The 14,791-nt window shown below is 37.7% G+C and overlaps 1 protein-coding gene across 2 annotated transcripts in view; it reads right to left on the bottom strand.

Moving 5' to 3' along the window:
- Positions 1 to 14,791, bottom strand: part of MARVELD3 (MARVEL domain containing 3) — a 22,520-nt gene extending 7,729 nt beyond the window's left edge. For both annotated transcript variants that reach the window (XM_075838496.1, XM_075838495.1), the window contains exons 1-3: positions 14,658 to 14,791; positions 11,080 to 11,656; positions 5,681 to 5,790 (exon numbers count right to left, since the gene is read on the bottom strand). In XM_075838496.1, the coding sequence (XP_075694611.1) occupies positions 5,681 to 5,790; positions 11,080 to 11,648 (679 nt within the window). In that variant the 5' untranslated portion in view covers positions 11,649 to 11,656; positions 14,658 to 14,791. The remainder of the gene's footprint in view (positions 1 to 5,680; positions 5,791 to 11,079; positions 11,657 to 14,657) is intronic.

Here is a 14,791-nt window from a genome sequence, read left to right as displayed (position 1 = left end):
ATTTTTCCCGGACCCGATTCACCCGCTAAAGTGAATGGGTTTGTGAAGATTATCGGGTGCCACTTGGGCCATTTTTGACAGCATCCGAGTGGCACAACGGTCGTGTGCACGAGGCATTAGACTGTAACGAGACATGCACCTGTGTGTCCATCACATGACCATGGACAGAATTCTATCCACTGGAAATCAACAACGAATGTTTCTGCTGAATAACAAAAAGCAGAGATATTAAAAACCGTGAGAAATTAATTCAGAAAGTCTATTGGAAAGTTTCATAGATTTTAATTATACGAAGAAAAAAAAAAGAAAAAAATATTTGTTTAAACATAACGCAACATGATAAACTCTAGAGACGTCTAAGTTGCCGGCTGGTGGAAATGCCATTTACCACCTACACACTATGGAGGCATTCATACTGTACGCTACCACTTTGTGTTTACCAGCAACATCACAAAAAGGTAGCAGGGTCACTTTAAGGGTAGGAACTCACACGCCGTGTTCAGGGCGGATACGCTGCGTCAAGCTGCACAATGTATCCACCCTGAAAACAGCGGGGAATGCCGTCCGAAAATCTGCATGCGTTTTTTAGTTCGTAATTTCTGCTGTGGAATGCAGCGGCAGAAAAAAAAACTTCATACTTACCCACTCTCTCTCTTCTGTGCGTGGTCCGGGCTCCTGGGATGATGTTGCAGGCCATGTGACCGCTGCAGCCAATCAAAGGCTGCAACGGTCACACGGCCTACAACGTCATCCCAGGATGCCGGACTGGAGAAGCAGGGAACTTTGGGTAAGTATAACTTTTCAGTGGAATCTCTACGAATCTGCCGCAAATGTCGAAACACACACTACTTTGTTGCAGGGTTAAGAACCCCATTGAATTCAAACGGGAAGACCCGCAACACAAGAGCAGCAATTCCGCAACATTAATTGACACGCTGCGGCTAAAGAAACCGCATCGCAGGTCAATTTATGTGCGTTTTTTTACCGATTTGTTGAAATCTCACCCACACTGCTGCTACTGTGATACGGTGCATGTTTTCCGCAATGAATCCGTTGTGGAAAATCTGCAGCGTTTACGCCGTGTCTGTTCCTACCCTAAAGGTGCTTAGTCCAAACTCATTCCTCCCTTGCCTCTTCCACTCAGAGTACTTTCCTATGAAAATAAAGCTTATTATTATATAACAAAAAGTTTGGCGCCTTTCTAATATACTATATTCCCATTTTCAAGATCTCTTATTGCTGTCTATCAATGGAAACCTTGTTTTACAGTGATTAAGCCATAATTGCTTAAAATCCGAAAATCCCCTTGAGGCGGTCATCTGCAGGATCTGTAGACACAATGTTCCTCTGTATGGGCAGCTCAAGGCCCCCTGCACATGTTGCGTATTCGTTGCGTATTTTCCTTGTGGAAATTCTGCAGCGTTGTCGCAACGTAAGTCAATTCGGAATCCGAACCGCAGGTCAACTTTTGCACGTCTTTTATGCAGATTTTTTCAAATTTAATCCATGTTGCTGTTACTGTAATACACTGCATAATTCCCGCACGGGAAATCTGTTCGGAAATTCCGCAGCAAGTACGCGACGTATGCAGGAGGCCTAAAGATAATAACGCTAGGGCTACACGGTGGCTTTGGTAACACAACTATTTTAGGGTGCGATTTGGTTGAGAGCCACATGCCGTTTAGTCACGCGATATCTACAAAACACCCCCCAAAAAATAAATCGCAATAAAAAAAAGTCACAAATGAGTCGCAGGCGACTTGCAATCTGCAAGCAAAAATCCATCAGGTTTGGTTTTATTTGCGATTGTTGTGCTCGCAACTCACAATCATTACTTGCGATGTTCCATTACAACATTGCGACCAAAGTCGCCGTCTAGTCCTAGCCTACTGCAGACCACAGAGAGGGGGGCTGGGGGGTGATTTATAAAAACTGCGCAAAGAAAAAAAAATGATGTAGTTACCCATAGCAACTGATCAGGTCGCTGCTTTCATTTTCCAAATGGCCTCTGAAAAATTCGAGGTGGAAGAAAATGGTTGCCATGAGCAACTGCTCCGCTTTTCCTTTGCACTCGTTTTGGAACATCTCCCCTAATGTTGTTGGTGTTATAGATAGTAAGGCTAGTCATGTGGCCCCTAAATTAACCACGGGAATAGGAGGCGGCAGGAAGGAACTTGAGCGGAGCAAAATGCCTTTTATAAGACACTTAGTACAATTGGAAACTTCAAAAAGTGGACATATCCTTCAAGACACGAGGTCAATGCAAATACGCAAGTCATTGATTCGGCCTTTTCTGTCAAGTTGCGAACAATTCTATTCAGCTGTTTCTAAATGTGACAATCTGAGTGACAGCCAATATGGCCGCCATAACAGCTCCCACATGGGTGTTTACTAGGGCAGCCTTGAAAGCGGAGGCCAGAGGAGGGGGGATACTGACAGTTACATTGGGGGGGGGGGGGGGGGGAGGTTACGAAACTGGTGCAAAGGAAAAGTAGAATAGTTGCCCATGGCAACCAATCAGATTCCACCTTTCATTTTTCAGAGGCCTTTTGGAAAATGCAGGCAACAACCTGAGTTGTTGCTATGGGCAACCGCTCTACTTTTCCTTTGCACCAGTTTAGATACATTTCCTCCTTTGTCTGTCTGAGGAAAATCCGGCTCTAAAACTACGTTGATTTTTTTTTCCCCCACATGTTTGATTGTATAAAAACACGCCGATTTTGTGGTATTTTATGCCAGAATTTGCGCAAAATCGCTGCAAAAAGACGCCACAATCTCAACACGGGGAAATGCACCCTAAATTCACCCAGTATTTTCGGGTGGAAAGGTGGCCACCCTAGTTTTCACCCAGCTTTCCCAAACTCTAACTTGCCAGATGTTGTTCTAGACTAATATTATTACAGTATTAGAATAACTTCTCAGATTTGCTCTTCAGGGCCACAGAAAAGATGGTTGACAACCACTGTGGGAGCTGCGATTGCAGCCATATTGGTTGTCACCCACCTTTTCCAGAACCAAACACAACTAAGAAAAAGCTGAATCAAATATTCAACCTGACAGAAGAGAACGACTCAATATAAAAACATTGGTGAAACAACAAAACTAGAACACGAGTGATGTTGATGAGTAGGATGTTGATGATGGGGGTCCTAAACTTTTATATTAATAAATACGTTTTTTGTCATAAAAGCAGCCACTTGGTAATATAAATCGTATTCTATTACTGTTCCGTGAATGCAGCCGATATATAAAAATCATGCTTTCATTCTTGTTGCCATGGTTACGTCCAGGGAAGGTATATATTATTCTTTGTAGTTGTATTCCATTTATCTAGATTTGTATGGGGGACAACATCTACATGCTCACTATCCTCCATGGATATATTATAGTATATTTATATAAAAGTATATCGGGTCAAGAGTGGAAGAGAAACTGTCCTCCTATACCTGGCCCTGGACGTAACCATGGCAAGCAGAATGTAAACATCCATTTTCCGCATTGCTCGCTGCATTCAGAAAACAGAAAAATTGTCCCCAATAAAACTTATATTATTATAGAACTTATTTTCTCATCTCATCGTGTAAATATATTTATTTATAAAATGTTTAGGACCCCCTCTTTAAAGACATGCAGTTCATCTTACAGATACAATTAGGCCGATCTGCTCATGCATGGGCTGTGAATGGCATTAATGCATAAGGTCTTAGCTTATTTTGGGTTGATATTTGCCTCCTGTTACAATTTACAACAATTATGAGTGTTAACATGCAAATAAAAATACCAAGGGCCATGCAATAAGCCGAGATTAATCTGTTCAAGGTGCAAAATTCTTGAACGAACAGCGATCAATGAATAATAAAAAGTCAGCGGACTCGGACTATAGCGAGAAAGGAAATGACAGAAACAAAACAGGATTACGTGTGTCAATCGACAGTTGCAAGCTGGAAACTAGTAGTTACATCAAAGACGCATATAGGAAGAAAACGGCTGCCTGCGTTATAGCGGGTGAATTACTTATGCGAAAAAATTTAACTATTTCTACGGTATATGATGGGTAGAAAGTGGAGCATCTATACAAAACTATGTCCAGTAAAGCGCCCCTAACTGCTAATCAGGGGGGCGAGGGTCAGTGAACACTGCACCATAGAAAAAAAGAGGAGTCCTTTCAGAAGATTCGACAGGGGTCACCGGAGTAGCAATGTTGACTACTTAGATTATTCAGGGATTGTCTTTTACTTCTGCCTTGTTTGCTCTTTAAGGGGCAATTTGTACCCACTAATGAGTCAGATCACAAATCTGACAGGTGGCCCCATGACCTGGAATTTAGAGCATCCGTAATGTTAAGTGTGGCAGTCTTGAAAAACAATTCGCAAGGGTTGGAGATTTGGTGGAGATGACCTAAGTATTATTAGGGACACGGTGCGATTATTAGCAGGGGCATTAAAGGGGTATTCCAGCGTCAAATATTTATGGCATGCAACGTAATCCTGTGCTGCCCCAAGTATCCAATTACAGGGACTACCACGCACATGCATAGCCGAAGCACCAATGCTCTTCTTATTCTTGTCGGCTTCAGGGCAGAAATAGGGAATACATGATCCCTATTCTGGCGATCAGCGGGGATCACAGCAGTCGGACCCCCATCATTCAAACAAAAAACCTCTGTCGCTGATGTTCTCATCTCCAGTCAGTGTTCATGCTGTACATTTCCTACGTTACAAGATCTTCCTCTCCACGGAGATCAGCAGGACATGTTGCCTTAGGAGGCCCAGGACATTCAGTTCCACACAAATAAGAATTAGGTCTTAGCCTCGCTCCTGGAAATTTCCTCTATTTATTATAACAAGAACAATGGAGAAGAAAGAGGACGGGGAGCCACACTCGCTCGCTCGGTGTAGGAGACGGCAGGACTTGTATTTATTTTCTCACTTTGTCCGGCCTTATGTGTAGATTTATATGAAACAAGACTTTCTAAGACTGTTCTTGAAGAACAGGAAAAGTCACTTTATAAGAACAGGGTTTCTCATGTTTTCTGGGACGGTATCCAAACTGTATTGTTGTCCTATACACAACTGATTCTGTGTCTAGAGGCCGGGGGTACAGGAGCTACATGAACCTACTTATAATGTTCGGTAACTACAAAATACACTGACTTCCTGATCTTATAATGACCTTAACTTACATTATCTCTTTATTATACTCCATTCACATCTAGAGCTGCATTCAAAATTTGTCTGGCTACTTATTAGCTCTTGGGCTGCATGACTTCTGTCCCCTCCTGGATAGGTGTCTGTATAATGCGTATTTTGCTGTGTTGCAATGTGTTAGGTCTTCCCCTATATTTTCATGCACAACCTACAAATTGTGAACTGTAAACAGAAGCTCAACTAAGTCGTAGGGTCTATTACATGATGGGTGCTGCTAAGAGGTGGGGCAATCAGTAGAATTCTGAATGCAGCTCTGGATGTGACAGGAGTGGCCATGATATAACACAAGATCAGTACAAGATGAGCATAATAAAATATTACGCTCTATTATCTGCCGAATGATTGCAAGGCCCTTTGATGCTTTTTTCCATTTACAAAACTTTATGAACCCAGGATGGAAAGTGTTAAATTGCGTACAAGTGAATCAACATCTACCTGTGGTACTACATCAAGTTATATCATAGGTAACTTACCACGCCCAGTGCACAGATATTTGCACTTGTGACAATCCAAGATCCCACCTCCCGATTCTGCTTCGTAATACTCCATTTCAAACTGCGCCGCATCATTTGGAGGAAATGATCTAGGAGATAAATTGTAATAGGACATGCTATAGACATGATCTCAAACTACACAATGATTATTTACTGTAAAAACGGTGGTTAATCCCATACTGTTTTATATTGGAGCACAAATTTTTATATTCTCATGGCAAGAGCTTTCTCCTAAACGCGAGTGTCACCCCTTCTGACAAAGGTATATATACAGGGGTTGCAACTATAATACTGACCATATGTGGAAAAAATATAACTACTATAATACTGCCCCCTATGTACAAGAATATAACTACTATAATACTGCCCCTATGTACAAGAATATAACTACTATAATACTGCTCCTATATACGAGAATATAACTACTATAATACTGCCCCCTATGTACAAGAATATAACTACTATAATACTGCCCCTATATACAAGAATATAACTACTATAATACTGCCTCCTATATACAATATAACTACTATAATACTGCCCCCTATATACAAGAATATAACTACTATAATATTGCTCCTATATACAAGAATATACCTACTATAATACTACCCGATATATACAAGAATATAACTACTATAATACTGCCCCTATATACAAGAATTGAACTACTATAATACTGCCCCCTATATACAAGAATATACCTACTATAATACTACCCGATATATACAAGAATATAACTACTATAATACTGCCCCTATATACAAGAATTGAACTACTATAATACTGCCCCCTATATACAAGAATATAACTACTATAATACTGCCTCCTATATACAAGAATATAACTACTATAATACTGCCCCTATATACAAGAATATAACTACTATAATACTGCCCCCTATATACAAGAATATAACTACTATAATACTGCTCCCTATATACAAAAATATAACTACTATAATACTGCCCGCTATATACAAGAATATAACTACTATAATACTACCCGATATATACAAGAATATAACTACTATAATACTGCTCCCTATATACAAGAATATAACTACTATAATACTGCCCCCTATATACAAGAATATAACTACTATAATACTGCCCCTATATACAAGAATATAACTACTATAATACTACCCGATATATACAAGAATATAACTACTATAATACTGCCCGCTATATACAAGAATATAACTACTATAATACTACCCGATATATACAAGAATATAACTACTATAATACTGCTCCCTATATACAAGAATATAACTACTATAATACTGCCCCCTATATACAAGAATATAACTACTATAATACTGCCCCTATATACAAGAATATAACTACTATAATACTGCCCGCTATATACAAGAATATAACTACTATAATACTACCCGATATATACAAGAATATAACTACTATAATACTGCCCCCTATATACAAGAATATAACTACTATAATACTGCCCCCTATGTACAAGAATATAACTACTATAATACTGCCCCTATATACAAGAATATAACTACTATAATACTGCCCCCTATATACAAGAATATAACTACTATAATACTGCCCCTATATACAAGAATATAACTACTATAATACTGCCCCCTATATACAAGAATATAACTACTATAATACTGACCATATGTGGGAAAAATATAACTACTATAATACTGCCCCCTATGTTCAAGAATATAACTACTATAATACTGCCCCCTATATACAAGAATATAACTACTATAATACTGCCCCTATGTACAAGAATATAACTACTATAATACTGCCCCTATATACAAGAATATAACTACAATAATACTGCCCTTATATACAAGAATATAACTACTATAATACTGCCCCTATGTACAAGAATATAACTACTATAATACTGCCCCCTATATACAAGAATATAACTACTATAATACTGCCCCTATATACAAGAATATAACTACTATAATACTGCCCCCTATATACAAGAATATAACGACTATAATACTGCTCCTATATACAAGAATATAACTACTATAATACTGCCCCCTATGTACAAGAATATAACTACTATAATACTGCTCCTATATACAAGAATATAACTACTATAATACTGCCCCCTATGTTCAAGAATATAACTACTATAATACTGCCCCCTATATACAAGAATATAACTATTATAATACTGCCCCGTATGTACAAGAATATAACTACAATAATACTGCCCTTATATACAAGAATATAACTACAATAATACTGCCCTTATATACAAGAATATAACTACTATAATACTGCCCCTATGTACAAGAATATAACTACTATAATAATGCCCCCTATATACAAGAATATGACTACTATAATACTGCCCCCTATATACAAGAATATAACTACTATAATACTGCCCCTTATATACAAGAATATAACTACTATAATACTGCCCCTATATACAAGAATATAACTACTATAATACTGCCTCCTATATACAATATAACTACTATAATACTGCCCCCTATATACAAGAATATAACTACTATAATACTGCCCCTATATACAAGAATATAACTACTATAATACTGCTCCTATATACAAGAACATAACTACTATAATACTGCCCCCTATATACAAGAATATAACTACTATAATACTGCCCCTATATACAAGAATATAACTACTATAATACTGCCCCCTATATACAAGAATATAACTACTATAATACTGACCATATGTGGGAAAAATATAACTACTATAATACTGCCCCTATATACAAGAATATAACTACTATAATACTGCCCCTATGTACAAGAATATAACTACTATAATACTGCCCCCTATATACAAGAATATAACTACTATAATACTGCCCCTATATACAAGAATATAACTACTATAATACTGCCCCCTATATACAAGAATATAACGACTATAATACTGCTCCTATATACAAGAATATAACTACTATAATACTGCCCCCTATGTACAAGAATATAACTACTATAATACTGCTCCTATATACAAGAATATAACTATTATAATACTGCCCCGTATGTACAAGAATATAACTACAATAATACTGCCCTTATATACAAGAATATAACTACAATAATACTGCCCTTATATACAAGAATATAACTACTATAATACTGCCCCTATGTACAAGAATATAACTACTATAATACTGCCCCCTATATACAAGAATATGACTACTATAATACTGCCCCCTATATACAAGAATATAACTACTATAATACTGCCCCTTATATACAAGAATATAACTACTATAATACTGCCCCTATATACAAGAATATAACTACTATAATACTGCCTCCTATATACAATATAACTACTATAATACTGCCCCCTATATACAAGAATATAACTACTATAATATTGCTCCTATATACAAGAATATACCTACTATAATACTGCCCCTATGTACAAGAATATAACTACTATAATACTGCCCCCTATATACAAGAATATAACTACTATAATACTGCCCCCTATGTACAAGAATATAACTACTATAATACTGCCCCTATATACAAGAATATAACTACTATAATACTGCTCCTATATACAAGAACATAACTACTATAATACTGCCCCCTATATACAAGAATATAACTACTATAATACTGCCCCTATATACAAGAATAGAACTACTATAATACTGCCCCCTATATACAAGAATATAACTACTATAATACTGCCTCCTATATACAAGAATATAACTACTATAATACTGCCCCTATATACAAGAATATAACTACTATAATACTGCCCCTATATACAAGAATATAACTACTATAATACTGCCCCCTATATACAAGAATATAACTACTATAATACTACCCGATATATACAAGAATATAACTACTATAATACTGCTCCCTATATACAAGAATATAACTACTATAATACTGCCCCCTATATACAAGAATATAACTACTATAATACTGCCCCCTATATACAAGAATAACTACTATAATACTGCCCCTATATACAAGAATATAACTACTATAATACTGCCCCCTATGTACAAGAATATAACTACTATAATACTGCCCCTATATACAAGAATATAACTATTATAATACTGCCCCCTATGTACAAGAATATAAGTACTATAATACTGCCCCCTATATACAAGAATATAACTACTATAATACTGCCCCGTATGTACAAGAATATCACTACTATAATACTGCCCCTATATACAAGAATATAACTACTATAATACTGCCCCGTATGTACAAGAATATAACTACTATAATACTGCTCCTATATACAAGAATATAACTACTATAATACTGCCCCCTATATACAAGAATATAACTACTATAATACTTCCCCTATATACAAGAATATAACTACTATAATACTTCCCCTATATACAAGAATATAACTACTATAATACTGCCCCTATATACAAGAATATAACTACTATAATACTGCCTCCTATATACAAGAATATAACTACTATAATACTGCCCCCTATATACAAGAATATAACTACTATAATACTGCCCCTATATATAAGAATATAACTACTATAATACTGCCCCTATATACAAGAATATAACTACTATAATACTGCCCCCTATATACAAGAGTATAACTACTATAATACTGCTCCTATATACAAGAATATAACTACTATAATACTGCCCCCTATATACAAGAATATAACTACTATAATACTGATCCTATATACAAGAATATAACTACTATAATACTGCCCCTATATACAAGAATATAACTACTATAATACTGCCCCTATATACAAGAATATAACTACTATAATACTGCCTCCTATATACAAGAATATAACTACTATAATACTGCCCCCTATATACAAGAATATAACTACTATAATACTGCCCCTATATATAAGAATATAACTACTATAAAACTGCCCCTATATACAAGAATATAACTACTATAATACTGCCCCCTATATACAAGAGTATAACTACTATAATACTGCTCCTATATACAAGAATATAACTACTATAATACTGCCCCCTATATACAAGAATATAACTACTATAATACTGATCCTATATACAAGAATATAACTACTATAATACTGCCCTCTATATACAAGAATATAACTACTATAATACTGCCCCTATATACAAGAATATAACTACTATAATACTGCCCCTATATACAAGAATATAACTACTATAATACTGCCCCCTATATACAAGATTATAACTACTATAATACTGCCCCTATATACAAGAATATAACTACTATAATACTGCTCCTATATACAAGAATATAACTACTATAATACTGCCCCTATATACAAGAATATAACTATTATAATACTGCCCCTATATACAAGAATATAACTACTATGATAGGCAGGGGACTCACCTCTCGGGCGGGTAGTAATGTTCTGCCTCTTTTTTGTTCATTGAGAGTCCATGTCGGTCTATACTTTGCACGTAACGTTCTTGATGTCTTTCCCGCTCATCGAACCGATTACGGCTCGTCTCTTTGTGGCGATTGTCTCTTTCCTCATATCCGCTCTGACTGCTCTCTTTGGAATAACCGTCTCTTTCCTCATATCGATTCCGGCTCCTATCTGCGTCATATCTGCTTTGTCCCCTATCATCGTAGTGCTTGTCCCGCTCCTTATACCCGTCCTTACTCCTTTTCTGCTCTTTGTCCCCAGAGTGCTTCTCCCTTTCTTGATACTGGCCCCGACTCCTGTCTTCCCGATGCCTGTTTTGCCTCCTGTCTCCATTATGGTCTTCTCTATCATGAGGCTGATGCTGGCTATGCTTGTGGTGGCTCCTACTAGGAGTCCTGTCACTGTTATATCCATTCTGAACGTCGGAATGACTGTCGCGTGTATTAGTACGACTGCTGCGCTGCTCGTATTTGTGTTTCCTGGGTGCTCGACTCTCCCCATCACTCGGATAGGGACCAGGATCTACCATTCTCAGACCTAAAGTAAAGACATTATACAAATTAATGCCATTTAAGCCTAACTTGCACATTTTTTAGGAAATATATATAAAATCATACTAAAAATGATACAAAGACTATAGAAAAGAATGTAGATCAGGGGTCTCTTTCAAATTGCCATCAAAGAGTATTTCCCTATTAAAATCATATCCCTAATAAATTTAAAAGGGGTTGGCGCTCTGCGAGGGGGTCTGAGTTTTCAGGCGACGCATCCCACTGCATGCATATACAGTGGGATACGTTGCAGCCTTCAGTCAGGGGGCATTGGGAGTCCTGACGTAAACCACCGACGGAAGGCAACAACGCGATGTGAAGGGGGCCGTCCCCATGCGACACCTTCTATCTGTCACGAAATCTCTTCCAACATAAACATTCAAGCTGAAACAAGAACCACTAGTAATACCCAGTCCAGACTGAGATTAGTAATCTGTATAAATTTCCATATGCAAACTAAATCTGAATTTACGGATTTATAACAAGCGGAGATGATATATTATATGTATACAACAATGTATCAAACACAGATAAATAATAACAGAAGTAATAATACTATAGATCGCTGTATTATCAGATATTCTAAACGATGTGACGGTAACAGAAAATAATCGAATATTTAGTTCAATCTTCTGCTTCTTCATGCAATTCAAGATTATCGATGTTCTTCTGTTTCAGATTATCAGAGGTTTTTGGATTATTTGGTCCTGGATAAGGCTCCATGCACACGTCCGTGCAGTATTTATGGACCGCGCTCACAGTAATAAGTATGGGACCACAGTCAGTAAATGCAAAATATTGGACATGTCCTATTTTTTGGGGGTGATTTCTACGGCCTGGACACTTACCCGTAAATATATGGGAAGGGGTCAAATTACGGATCTGTAGTTGCGGATAAAAATTACGGTCGTGTGCATGAGGCCTTAATAGTAATTTCCCTGTCATGGTATACATACGCAGTGTAAGGTCCCTACTAGGGTTCCTTGTGTAAATATATTTTATGGATGCCCCTACTTTATATGTCAGGGCATGTTCATACGGAGCTGTTTTCAAGGGAAAACAGCCTCTGATTTTCAGAAATTTTTTATGCATCAGGCGTTTTTTCAGCTGTTTTTGTACCTGTTTTTCTATTGACCCAATGAAAAACGTCTCCAAAACTGCTCAAGAAGTGACATGCACTTCTTTTTACGAGCTGTTTTTTTCAACCGGCTGCGTAAAAAAAACACCCTGTCGAAATGAGTCACCGTTTTTCCTATTGAAATTAATGGACAGATGTTTGGAGGCGTTCAGCCTCCATATTTTTAGCCGTTTTTCGGGGTGTTTATGGCCCGAAAAATGGCTGAAAATAGGACGTGTGAACATACCCCTAAGGCTTCATTCACTTCTGCGTCAGGGCTCCGTTCCAACAGAAAGGAGCCCTGACTGAAACAAACGGAAAACATATTGATTCCGTCAAAATGACGGAACCCTTGCGCAAAGTAGACAAACAGAAAGCATTGGCATTGGATCAGTCACCATTGAAATCAAAGGTGACGCAAACCTATGGTTTCCGTTTGTTTCAGTCAGGGCTCCATTCTGACGGAACGCTACGTCGGAACGGAGCCCTGACGCAGATGTGAACGATGCCTAAACTGGATTACAATCTATACAGATGTTGTACGTGTGATATTTGCAGCATCAACACTAAAATACTCATATTGCCAAAAGAACCTTCAGCTGCTGTAGAACATCTTACAAAGGCAGAGCTGTCAATCACTTTTGTCCAGTTTGCTCTCCCCTAGCCCCCAAGTGCAGTACCACAACCAGGTATGGAAATATTTTTAAAAACTAAACAACAACTGAGAAAAAAAACACCACCAAAATAAATATATAAAACATATCAATAACTAAAACATGAACAATGAAGAAGAAAAATCTCCCATGTGGTTAAGGGTATGTTCACACGAGGGCGTCCGTATCGGCTGAAATTACGGGGATGTTTCCGCCTGAAAACATCCCCGTAATTTCAGCCGTAACGGCATGTGCAGGCGCTTGAACGCCGCATCCATTACGGACGTAATTGGCGCTGCTATTCATTGGAGTCAATGAGTAACGGCTCCAATTACGCCCAAAGAAGTGACAGGTCACTTCTTTGACGCGGGCGTCTATTTACGCGCCGTCATTTGACAGCGGCGCGTAAATATACGCCTCGTGTGAACAGACAAACATCTGGCCATTGCTTTCAATGGGCAGATGTTTGTCAACGCTATTGAGGCGCTATTTTCGGACGTAATTCTGGGGAAAAAACGCCCGAATTACGTCCGTAATTAGTGCGTGTGAACATACCCTTATGTTAAAGGGATGTTCCAGATTTTTGTAAATCAGTGTAATTGCATATTTAAACGTTCTGCAACTATCTACTATACTTGTGTTTCAATTTCTCAATATTTCCAAACTTGATGTCAGTGAATGGAAATATCCTGAAAAGTCATCCTGGATACATCCAACCAAAACAGGTGCATGTCTCGTTACAGTGTTTCAGAACTCTCACTTGTATATGATAAAGATGACAAAACTGACAGCAAGCAGAGATTTTAAAAATAGGGAGGAATTTAACTACAAAGCAGATTATAAAGTTAAAATACTTTTCATTGTACAATGATACACATAAATCGTGATCTGATACAATCGATGTGGGGACTTTATATTAATTTTGGTAATCGCTACAATCGTAACCGTAGCGACCGCTAAAATTTTAGGCGTGTCCCATTAATGTCAAATTTACACCAACTCATTAATAATTAGTCATATTGTCAAAAACAACTTCAGAATAATTCAGTTACATTTTGGGGTCACTTGCATTATCTACTCCCCACAAGCCCCCAATAATATCCTTTTGTGCATGCACCTGACCCTGAGCTGCACTCCTGTTGCAATGAGCCGAGTTCTCAGAACTCCGCTGCTGCCTCTCACTTTTATATTATTCCCGTATTTGTTTATTTACTCACCCAAATTCTTCTTATCGTTTGTGTAAGGAAAAAAAAAAAACAACCGGAACAGAAACTCAGACCCGAAAGCGCGTCCACGACGCGGCAACACACCTGTGTGGTCTAGGCGAGCCGCTCATTGCGCGCCGCCACAC

This window comes from Rhinoderma darwinii, chromosome 9 (genome assembly GCF_050947455.1).
Source record: "Rhinoderma darwinii isolate aRhiDar2 chromosome 9, aRhiDar2.hap1, whole genome shotgun sequence".
NCBI classification, from domain to species: domain Eukaryota; kingdom Metazoa; phylum Chordata; class Amphibia; order Anura; family Rhinodermatidae; genus Rhinoderma; species Rhinoderma darwinii.
The sequence above is the reverse complement of the archived record's forward strand: the minus strand, read 5'-3'. Positions and strand labels throughout refer to the sequence as shown.